Source organism: Procambarus clarkii, chromosome 76 (assembly GCF_040958095.1).
Source record: "Procambarus clarkii isolate CNS0578487 chromosome 76, FALCON_Pclarkii_2.0, whole genome shotgun sequence".
In the NCBI taxonomy this organism is placed as follows: domain Eukaryota; kingdom Metazoa; phylum Arthropoda; class Malacostraca; order Decapoda; family Cambaridae; genus Procambarus; species Procambarus clarkii.
Window position 1 is genome coordinate 22,047,873 of NC_091225.1, and position 12,467 is coordinate 22,060,339.

Consider the following 12,467-nt stretch of genomic DNA (forward strand, 5'->3'; position numbering starts at 1 on the left):
GTTGCTATGTCAACTTCCTGTGGGTTGCTGTCAACTTCCCGTGGGTTGCTATGTCATCTTCCTGTGGGTTCCTGTGTCAACTTCCTGTGGGTTGCTGTGTCAACTTCCTGTGGATCGCTATGTCAACTTCCTGTGGGTTGCTGTCATCTTCATGTGGGTTGCTATATCAACTTCCTGTGGGTTGCTATGTCAACTTCCTGTGGGTTGCTGTGAACTTCCCGTGGGTTGCTATGTCAACTTCCTGTATGTTGCTATGTCAACTTCCTGTGGGTTGCTATGTCAACTTCCTACGGGTTGCTATGTCATCTTCCTGTGGAGTGCTATGTCATCTTCCTGTGGGTTGCTATGTCAACATGCTGTGGGTTGCTATGTCAACATCCTGTGGGTAGCTATGTCAACTTCCTGTGGGTTGCTGTCAACTTCCTGTGGGTTGCTATGTCAACTTCCTGCAGGTTGCTATGTCAACTTCCTTTGGGTTGCTATGTCATCTTCCTGTGGGTTATTATTTCAACTTCCTGTGGGTTGCTATGTCATCTACCCAGGGGTTGCTATGTCAACCTCCTGTGGGTTGCCATGTCATTTACCCATGGGTTGCTATGTCAACTTCCTTTGGGTTGATATATCAACTTCCTTTGGGTTGCTATGTCATCTTCCTGTTGGTTGCTACGTTAACATTCTGTGGGTTGCTATGTCAACTTCCTTTGGGTTGCTATGTCAACTTTCTGTGGGGTGCTATGTCAACTTCCTGTGGGTTGCAATGTCATCTTCCTGTGTGTTGCTATTTCAACTTCCTGTGGGTTGTTATATCAACTTCCTGTGGGTTGCTATGTCAACTTCCTGTGGGTGCTATGTCAACTTCCTGTGGGTTGCTTTGTCAACTCCTGTGGATTGCTATGTCATCTTTTAGTTGGTTGCTATGTCACCTTCCTGTGGGTTGCTATGTTAACTTCCTGTGGGTTGCTATGTCATTTTCCTGTGGGTTACTGTGTCAACTTCCTGTGGGTTGCTATGACATCTTCCCGTGGGTTGCTATGTCAACTTCCTGTGGGTTGCTATGTCAACTTCCTTTGGGTAGCTATGTCATCTTCCTGTGGGTTGCTATGTCAACTTCGTGTGGGTTGCTATGTCAACTTCGTGTGGGTTGCTATGTCAACTTCGTGTGGGTTGCTATGCCAACTTCGTGTGGGTTGCTATGTCAACTTCCTGTGGGTTGCTATGTTAACTTCCTGTGGGTTGCAATGTCATCCTCCTTTGGGTTGCTATGTTAACTTCCCATGGGTTGCTATGTCAACTTCCTGTGGGTTGCTAATCATTATTTGGCTTATTATTTGGCGTAATAGTGGCTTTAGGCATTGTATGTACTAGCCCTATCTAGAAATCCATCACTCTTTGTAAAATCTCTTTTATGTATGTACCTTACCTAAATAAACATTTTGATTTTGATTTTTGATTTTGATTATTTCGTTTACCTTTAGGTGTTCTTTCACCAGCAGGGCAATACATCCAATTTAACTAATTTTTCTGTCTAGTCTCCAAGTTGAATAGCCCCTCGGGAAGTTCATCAGAAATTGAGAAATTATAGAAATTAAATGTTGACTTACTGCTTCAAGTTCAACCCTATCGTCTCATTATATAACAAAGTTATACGACAAAGAATGCTGGGAAGACGGGAACACCACGAGCGTAGCTTTCATCCTGTAACTACACTTGGGGTAACACTTAGGTAAATTCCAAGGTTACATTGTGTCAGATCTGATGTTGGTCGTAAGTGAACTGGGTTCGTAATATTCAGCTTTAGCTCTGGTGCTCATCTTCCTCCTCCTTTTCTTACTCAAACTTCTTCTTGCATCTCGCCTCCCTGAACTTTTGTTTTAGTCTGTGCCTTTATAATGGTATTTTCACCCTGTCTGAACTAATCTACCTTGTCTCCCTCCACTCTTTTTCTGGTTGCTCTAAATGGTCTCCCATCTTCCTTTCTAACCCTCCTCTTTAAGTCTCCTGACATTTTCTCCTCCCTTTATATTGATCTTGCCATCTTCTGTCATGGTGAGGACACATCATTCCTCCAACAACTTCAGCTTGCAATCAATAGTCATCCTGAGCTACTAATCATGGCTTATAGTTCTTTATAGCTATGACTTTTGAGGCTTTTCCTCCCTCATCCCCAGTTGTCACTATGGTACTTCTCTTATGTATAAGGATACTGCCAAGCTCTTGGAGCAGTATCCAAAGAACTTTGCAGCATCTTTGACACCTGTTTGTCTTGAACACCCCATGCTGCTCACTTCCACATTGAATGTTCTAAGTCCCGTTAGCACTCCTGCTCTATCTAAATGCAATTATGGATGCCCCTCATATTCCGTGGTCTCTCCCTTGACCCATTATCGTCTTGCTGCTCTACATGGGATATGCCTCAGCTTGCCTTACATTCTTGCCCCCACCCAGAACTTGCCTTCTTGAACTCATATATATAGTTAAAATAATAGTTATAGTTAACTCACTACTTCACATTAAGGACCGAAACTCTTAACTCTTATAGTATAACTCTTATATATAGCTCTCGCTCCATGTCAATTCTTATACACTTGATAATAATTGTCAAAGCTCTTATAACTCTTAACTCTTATAGTTAAAATAATATAGAAGATGAATTTTTAGCACAATCCAATCCATTTTTATTGCACAATGGTAGTAGCCATTTGCAACACCAGCTTATCTACCTAAATACACATATACTGTATCAATATTACAAAATAGTTGTACTGTACTAATTTTAGTGATCTTTGTGTGTCTGAAAAGTCAATGCAAATATACACAAGTGTGACAAATAAAAGATTTAATATCAATAATTTTATTTTAAAGCATAACATATTCTTGAATGGCCATAGGCAATATAAAGCTTTTTTTTACTATACACAAATTTACATCAATACAGAGTATACAGACAAACGTCGAAACTATTAAGGGAAAGAAGAGCGAAGGAGACTAGGGATTTTATTTGGGATGTGTACTGCTGTACTTGTGAACTTGACTCTTGTAGATTACAAGCAGCTAGGTGTATCTCTAGACTTGTGTCACCATTTATACAATTGGGTTTTGCTGGGAGTTGACTAATCATCACAAAAGCCAAGGTATAATGCTGGAGTCAGTTATGGTCAATGAATTCTTAATGGGCTGGATCACAAGCACAAGCGGTGTTTTTTGACTTAATCTGGGTCGTGACGTATGATCAAGCTCACAAAGATACCATTTTTCCAATTGCACCTATTTATATACTGAATATATATATATATATATATATATATATATATATATATATATATATATATATATATATATATATATATATATATATATATATATATATATATATATATATATATATATATATATATTGTATTTATATATATGGAACATCCACAATAAGTATAAAATAAATGGACGAGTTCAATGAGCAGTCTTCATTGTTATTTACAAGAACTGTGAATCCAGTATGACGGTAATACCAGAGCATAAGAAGCAATCGGCTTCCATAGTCCATGTCACATCGTGGATAAGTTTAGCATCACTTGTCCATTGAGCATCATTTGCCAAACACGTCTGTATAAAGCACTAATATTTTTGGGGGGCTCCACTAAAATAAAATCACTTGAATTTAAGAGTATGAAAACATCATTTTTATGATATAAAATATTAGTAATCTTAGATGTTCTCTAATGTTTCTAAGATGATGTATTTCAAAGGCAGATGGATACAGTCATATCACCTTATTTTCTTTGAAACATGAGTCGGACCTCCCATGATTCTGGTCATGAATTTTAAAGTGCCACAGTACTGTGCTGTATAATTTTTGCAGTTAATTTAGAAAACGTGAAATTCCACTTCTTCAGAAGATGTAGAAACTGTAAATAGCTGTTCTATTTTTATATCAGTCATTATAAAATATAAGCACTGGTTTATTAAGAACTTTTGTTCCTCACTTTTAATTAACATTTCAAATTTATCTCACAACTAGAGAAACAACACTGGCAACAGCCTAAAACAACTAAATATTAAATATCGGTAATAAAAATACAACAGCTGAAGTCACTTGCCTAAAATAGTGTCATAGATTTGTGGATACAGTTAATGTTAAATACTGCAAATATATTATGAAAGACACTCAGATATTCTGATGTCTTTGCTAGCTTCAGACAGTTGTGACAGATAGGAGGCCCTTCATCTGTTGACTTGGTGGAGGATTGACAGGAAGGACGGGAGTTCGAGCCCCATATGCTGTATCCTCTGCATCTCTCTTCCTAGCTGCAGAAGATTTCTTATGACTGGTTTCTAAGGTCGAAGAGGTCTTCCTTCGTATGGAGTGATCACGCCAAAGTGCCTGATGGACTCCATTTTCAAGTGTACAGGTTTTCAGGGCTGAAGGGGGTTCATCAGGTGTACTGTGACCTGGTTGTTGTTGTTGCTGCTGTCGCCGAAAGAGTTCATGACGGCGTCGTCGCTCTCGTTCTTTTTCCAGGTGACGTTTACGCTCTTCTCGACTCCAGTATCTTCCCAACTGAAAAGAAAAACAAATAGATATATCTTCCCAACTGAAAAGAAAAACAAATAGATATATCTTCCCAACTGAAAAGAAAAACAAATAGATATATCTTCCCAACTGAAAAGAAAAACAAATAGATATTGTATAAAATAAAAATGAGCAAAAAGAAAAAGGAGTAACAAAGTCAGATTATAAAATATTATGTGGGAGGAGTTATGAAAATACAGTAAGAGAGGGAAATAAAAAGAGGTGACATGAGAAATGTTAGTAGGCATATAAACAAAAAGGAGAATTTATTTGTTAAGAATCTGTTGTTAGATAATGGTTGGAAAGTAAAAGGTGAAGAATTAATAAAGAACTGTAGTATTTGATGGTACTCGGTATTCTATGCAAGTACTTGACTAAGCCTTATAAGTACTCTCCTTTACTTTTGAGACTAGACAATGATAAAAAACAGCATTAAATGTAATGAAGCGCCATTTTCTGGGTGAGACCTGGATTCTCTCCGGAGCTATCCAGGCTGATATGCTAATGTCAGACTTTGGCATCAGTCATGTGTATGGAGTTCTGTGCGCCTACCAGGAACCATCAGCCAGAACCTGGCCTCCTCACAGACTCACGAGGAGCAATGGCCTATAGAAACCCCCCAAGTGTGGTTGGAAGCATTCTATGTCTGTCATCGACCGGGTCAGGCACCCAGAAAAGTAGGCGTCCCAAAACAAACTCCTATTTTGGTGAAAATTGCTACAAAAAGTTGAACAAGTGAATAAAACTCCCCAAACAGAAACAAGCAAACGAGTATGACGTCACACGTTGCCGCGCCACTGTCTGCGCAGCTTCCCCCTCCCCGGGAAGGAGAAGGGGAAGCCCCAGACCCTCGCGCTGTCCATTCACACTCCAGTTCTGAGGCCGAATATCAAAAACACGTGAAAAAAACACCAACTGGAAGGGAGGGAGGGTTGCCAGGGAGCCTCCAGGGTCTAACCCAGAAAATATTATTTTATTACATTCAACACTGGTTTTCTGGGGGAGGGGGGAGCCCCATTCAGCTTTTCGGCAGCTACCTACCTAAAGACGAAAACAAGAGTGACCTAACCCGGGAGGCGGAAGTCACTGCACACCCCGACGCGAAGCGGAGACAAAAGACTGCAACTTCCAAATTCAAGGCCACACAGGCCCAACAAGGCCCACGAACATCAACGAAGGAACACACAGCCCACTTACGAACGACGTGGGCACAGGGATAGACAGCAGGCTGGCAGGACCGAACCACCCCGCGGATGACCCGAGAGAAACGCACCATGGAACAGGGAAGAAGGGAAACCAAAACAACCCAAAGGTGTGATCCCGGTCACGGCAAGCTGTGGCTCGCAAAGAATGGCAAAACGCTGCAACTGAACACAACACATGATGCACCCCCAGCCAGACCAACAAAGCATCAACAAACCCAAAGACCCCTCCGGGAAGCAGCCTTGTCAGTCTTTGCCAGAAAAGAAGGAGACAGCTGCAAGCGAACAAACCTATCAGGAGAACGATAAGAGCCAAAACCTTGGTGCCGGAGAAGAGCATGAAGCACCCCGACCCAACCCCCAGAGGCCAATGCCAACAAGAAAGAGCCTCGGAAAACAAACTAGAACCAAAGGGGCCACAAAAAAAGGGGGGAAAAGGAAAAAAATCCCACTCCCCATAACCGCAAACCCTGCCCAGAGGGTAGAAAACCCCCCGGTAGGGTCCAAACGGGCCCGAGGCCCCCACCAAGTCAGCCCCTCCCAAGCCCCGGGAACCTCCACAGCAGGCCCCGGGGTCGAGCCGTCCTCCAATGCCCCAGTCTCACAAGAAAAAGCCGGGGCAGCCAGATAAACACGAAGGAAGGGAGCCCACTGGCAGACTCATACAACACGGCTAGAGGAACAGGATCAAATGCCTCCGTCGCTACCCCAGAAGGGAAAATCCCCGAGACCGCCAGAGTCTCAAGACCATCGAATCCCTGCCCCGACCCTAAACCCACAGATGGCTGAGGATCAGGATGCAGGGAGGAAGGGGAGGGGGACCAGACTAGACCACAACAGGGAAAAGACAAGGGGCATGGACAGAAACAAAACCGAAGCAACCAACACCCCCCACGCCCCGGCACAACAATTGAAATGGGCAGCCTCGGGGCTTCCAGGGAGCAAAAAACCTAGCGCGTTGCAACCACCTGAACCCAACGTGCAATGCCCGTGTTACCTGCACCCGCATAGTCAGCATAAGACTGGGTAACCGAGTCACAAACAAGCAACAAAACTCACAGGATTCTGGGTCGTAGGTGCCACCGACCCAACAGGCAGCAGACAGAGGCAAAAACAATGAGAGTCACCCTGAGACAAGGGGGCAGAGCAACCCTCGAACTCGCACAAAGCGAGGGGAGGAGACTCGGGGAGGTCACATCCATCAGACCCTGGGAATTACCAGTGGGGATATTCCCAGGGTCCTGAGACGGAACTCACGCTCAGGGAAGCCCAGGCAGGGTACTGCTAACCGGTGCCCAAGTCTACCAAACAGCTTCCTAAGAACTGAACCCCCCGGGACGTGTACACTTACGGGGACCAAGCAGGGGGTACCACCGGAAGAGAGAAGAGTACTCAATACACAGGGGCAATAAAAAGGCAGACCCCCACCAGGCAGACAAACAAAAAGAAAAAGAAAACCCTGCAAAAGGACAGTGTATCCAGGTGGAACAAAGCTGGCTGCTATGATTGGTGAAAACAAGCTGTGCAGTACCCTGTACCCCTTACCAGTGCAAACTGGTGAGGGAATGTTTGTTAGGTAACATGTCCTACCTGGACATGTCTGGTTCCCTACTCTAAGGCGAACAAGGAAGACAGAGCACCCAAGCACACAAAGGGTGGCCAAAAACCAAGCAGTAAACGGCCTAGCAGAGGCAGAACCCAAGGAACTTGTGGAAGATGGCCCTAAGCCCCAAGGGCAGTACTTACTGGGCACCTAGGAAAGGGAGCCTTTGGCGCATGCAGCCCGAGTACTGAAGAATAACTCCCGGCTAGCGCATCACCTAGAAGACAGACACCACACACAAGGCACAGTGCTGAAACAACCACTGGAGCCAGAAGCTACGGCCGTTGCCTATAGCATCAGCCTCAGAACTGGGTGTGGATGGTCAGCGCGCGGGTCTGTGGCTCCCCTTTCCCCTCCCAGGGAGGGGGGGAGCTGCGCAGACGGCAGTACAGCGGCGTGTGATGTCATATTCATTTGCTCGTTTCTGTTTGGGGAGTTCTTTCCTCTTGTTTGGCTTTTTGTAGCAATTTTCACCAGAATAGGGGGTTTGTTTTGGGACGCCTATCTTTCTGTGTGCCTAACCTAGTCGATGGCAGCCATAGAATGCTTCAAACCACACAGGGGTTTCTATAAGCCATTGCTCCTCGTGCCTCTGTGAGGGGGCCAGGTTCTGGCTTGTGGTCCCTGGTAGGCCCACAGAACTTCATACACATGACTGATGCCAAAGTCTGACATTAGCATATCAGCCTGGATAGCTCCGGGGGAGCCGACGGGGCTGCCCCCAGAAAACCTGTGAAACCCTAATTTCCTACCAGTTTCTCCTTGGCAGGAAGCACATGGAAATCACAGATAAACTCAATACAGAAGCAAACTGTCCAGAATACAATGAAACATTATTTGTTACATTTATTATCATATCACACACTGATGCGGTCTCGTATGAAATATTTAGCAATCATTCCCTTTCAGGGTAGGTGCGACAGCAGAGCTGGAAAGTATATACAGACCCTTCAATGTTGTACACACACAAGCATTTAAAATATTGGAACTGACTGTAAGCACTCTTTGAAACAAAGATGAGAAATATCTTCAACAGTGGAAAAAATTAAAATATACTGGAGCGAGAGATATGGAAGAAAGTGCAAAATAAATAAATACAATGAAAAGTCAAGGTCCCATAAGCACAATTTGAGAACACAGCAGTCCATGACACACTCTTATCTCTCAGAATGTTCGGTAATATGTTTATTGTTTGTGATGTGTCTATATATGTATGAATACAATGTACGGAACGAGGTGAGAGTAGCTTGAGCTACCTCACCCCTTTGTGTGTATTTTATCTCGGTAAACTTATTTCAATTTCAATTTAATGACACACTCTTTATTCTCCTGCCAACAAATATAAGGAATGTCACTGGAACAACAGTGGAAGCTTTCAAGAGAACTGGAAAAGTTTCAAAAGGAATTACAGAGTCAGCCTGGTTGCTATGTGGGCCTGTAGGCTACAGACACACCGCCTTATAAACCAAGCAATCACCAGGAAAAGCTGGCTACAGGCCAGGCTGTGGGAGTAAAACAACTCAAAATTTTCAGTGGGTAACCACAAGACAAACTTCCTCCGTGTAATGTTTTGTTGAATGTTGAATTATCTAAACAAAACTCTAACCCCCATCTACTATCAGTACACTCAACACCCTCTTTGGTGGTATTTTCTTCAGTTGCTAATAAGCTTTCTCTAGCATAGACACAATAATATAGGCAAAAAGTGACAATGTGACATGGCAGCACAGATGGAATACAGACAACACATGAATGCTGACCCCAGAAATGGGTAACACGGCCTAGAGCCATATCTGATAAAAAAAAAAGAATGTCAAATGAAAGCAAAAGCTTCCAGTGGAGTAACTAATCTAAATATGAATTGAGTTATGCAAGTATCAATCATTTCTAACCTATATACTAGACAAAAATGATAACCGTTGATAGCAATAATGTACCTTCATTTCTGACATGGCATCATCATCTGTGGTTAGACCTGCTCGCTCCTCGTTTATCTTGAGTGCTCTTTCTTTCAACATCTTGTTTCTAACAGGTCGCTGTGTGATGTAGCGAGTCCCATCGGGTCGCCTTTTGACCTGTTTAAAAAAATAAAATATTAGAAATTAATGTGAAGACAAATGAGAAATTAAATATTAAAACACACTGTAGTGAAGTGAAGTAATTCAAGTGTTTCCTGAAAATTTTCCATAGGAACCTTAAAATATTTTTGGGTTCCAAACACCTAACCTGATGACTAGGTGAAACATTTTAGGAAACTTGGTGATTGTGTAAGGATATTGGAAAGTTTTAAATGTATATTAATGATATTCAGATGGAAGGTAAGGAATATTTACAAATGGAAAAATGGAATTATATACCAGTTCTCACTGAAAATCTATGCAATTTTAATTATTAAAAGTTGGAAACAGTAATAAATATGATTTGTGTAAAATATTCATTAAGTAATTATGAACAGAAGACACCAAGCTGGGAAGATTGTGTAGAAAAATTTGTTGCTAAATAATCAAAAGGCACTAAAAATCAATCAAGATGCCAATACAAGAACAGAAGGACATAAGGTGAATGATATCAAAGGTAAACAATTCACTACAGATTCATATGAGGGACAAATGACCCCCAAGAACATTAGGAAAGCAAGGCACTTGACCATCCTGAAAATCAGGGCACTCGACAAGGAGGTGCACGACCGTAAGTGAGACAACACAGTTTGGACAAAAGGAAAGCAGGACACTTGTTTCATTAAATGAACATGAGTCAGGTCGGTATGACAGATACACAACTTGACCAAAGCTGTTTCCCCTGTTGCCTATTACAGCAGCAGGAACAAGACCAAAAGGGAAAAGAAATGTTCAAGAGAATACAGTGTATTACCTGTAATGCCAGCCCAACAACCCTAATAATGGTTACACACTGCAGCAAAAATGCATGGTAGAAACCCATCCATATAGGGATGCCTTTTCCGAGAATGTTACGAGCATGAATGGCCTCCCTAGTAGCAGAATTCAAGGGAATTCCAATATGGCTGGGAACCCAGAAGAATTCAACGTCTTATATCTGCCAGAGATGAGAAACAGTCAGTGTTGAATTTCAACCACCACAGGATGCAAAGGGTTAAGACACCAGAGCCTTATGGGTACTGCATGAGTCGACAACAATGCCAAAGGAATGTTGATGCAGAGGAAGTGGCTGATAGCATTCAAAATTGCATAAAGTTTTGCCGTGAAGATGCTAGTGTTCAGGGGTAGGTGACATGTAAAGGTTTGATCTGGAAAAACAATGGAGTAGCTGACACCATCAGCAGACTGACCCATCAGTGGACAAAGCAATGGGGTGTGAGTGAGAGGAAAAATGTACAAGGAAAAGGTTTTTCAAAACAGTAGCAGAGTATAAATTTTCACCGAGTGGGTCAGGGTTTTGCAAAATTTCACAAGCGGGATCTTCCACGGGGAAAAAAGCAGGAAGAACATGAGGAGAGATGTTGCCAATGTGATCCGAGAGAGAGAACCTTGGAAATGAGCCATCCTTGCAAGAAAAGGAAAGAGGCAAGGGAACAGGGTTCTCCTGAGGAACCCTGTTAAAGCTCAAGCAAGAGTGAGAATGTTGCAGGGACTGTGTGAGACAGCAAAGGCAGTAACGATCACAGCAGTCCTGGAGGCAGGATGCCAGTTTCAACATTCAAGCTCTGGGTGGGGGGATGGTTGAAAGGCACCCAAGCTGAGGTATAACCCAGTATGGTGCAGAGCATCAAGAAGGCAAAGGTTCAAGGAAGAGGCCAAGAAATAGGTGGGGCAGCTAGAACAAGAGAGGAGTGCAAATAGAAGAGTGTGCCTATCAGCCCCCCAGGAAGTATTGGACAAGATCTCAAGAAAGGTAAGGGCCTTAGAGAATTCAACTCGGAGGTGAGCAACATGGGATGACCAAGGCTAGTGGGTGTCAAAGATCAACCCCTAGAGTTTGGCAGTATCTCTATACATAAAAGTAACATGGAGAGACAAGGGATGACATACCTTTAAAGTAAAAGTCATGACACAAGTCTTAGATGTGGAGAACTTAAAGCCATGACTGGTGGCCCAGAACAACCTATTATCAATCTCTAGCTGGAGCTGACACTGGAGGAAAAAGGGATTGTCACCACGACAGCAGAGAGCAAGATCATTAATGTAGAAGGCCTAGGAAATAATGGGTCAAGGAGGAAGGGAGACCATTCAGTGCAACCAGAAATAAGAGTAGCACTCGAAACACTACCTTGCGGGAACCTCATCATAATATTAAAGTGTGTTTGAGAAAGCAGCACCAACAACTTGTTGGGAAATCCTTTGATACGAAATCCTTAGGGGAAAATTTTAATGACAGGTTTCATAATGAGAGAACAATTACCTAGAGCCTGTCAGTGGGGACTGAAGCTGACACCCAAATAGGATTATAGATATGCAGCAAATATGGCAAGGAGCACGTGAAGATGACAAAGCATCTTATTGTAAATACCGTCTTAACCCACCACAATAGATTTGCTAGAGGAACAAGGTGAACTGGAGTTCAGAAAGTGTGAAAAGATCCTTAAAGAGGTGGTGGAGGTGAGTGCGAAAGTCCTTGGAGTTGGATTCAAGAAGAGGACTAATGAGTAAGGCAAAGAGAAAGATGATCACTGGAGATAATGGCTGAAAAGTGCAAACCCAGTTTGTTCGTGATGATCACTGGATCTGCCACAACGGAATCATGGAGATGAAGGACAGACAACAAGTCTGGAACAAATTTTCCTGCAGTCTTATGGGCTTTCTTCCAAATGTGAGGGGAACTGGGTGTAAACGTCAACTGTGAAGACAGGATCTCCAACTCGCACGTTTAGTTGTATGGGCACTGCATATCCCTCCCAAAACAAAATTTGTTAGGCCTATTCCAGCATTGGTGCCTGTTCCAAGCTACCCATATAGAACATACAGCCTGAGCAGTCTGAATTCCACCAAGGCACACATTTCTGCAAGCCATGTGAGGGATAGTGCTGGTCTGAGAGGAGAACAGTGTCTGTAATGGTGTCATGAAAAAAGGAGGAAGCATGGCAGGGACATCAGTCAGGCATGGAAGAGCAACATGGAGG

The 12,467-nt window shown here is 43.0% G+C and overlaps 1 protein-coding gene across 1 annotated transcript in view; it reads right to left on the reverse strand.

Moving 5' to 3' along the window:
* Positions 1-2,835: 2,835 nt before the first annotated feature.
* Slip1 (SLo interacting protein 1) overlaps positions 2,836-12,467 on the reverse strand; it is a 91,568-nt gene continuing 81,936 nt past the window's right edge. Inside the window, 2 exon segments of the mRNA XM_069313739.1 lie at positions 2,836-4,555; positions 9,310-9,447. Of these exon segments, the coding sequence (XP_069169840.1) occupies positions 4,190-4,555; positions 9,310-9,447 (504 nt within the window). The 3' untranslated portion in view covers positions 2,836-4,189.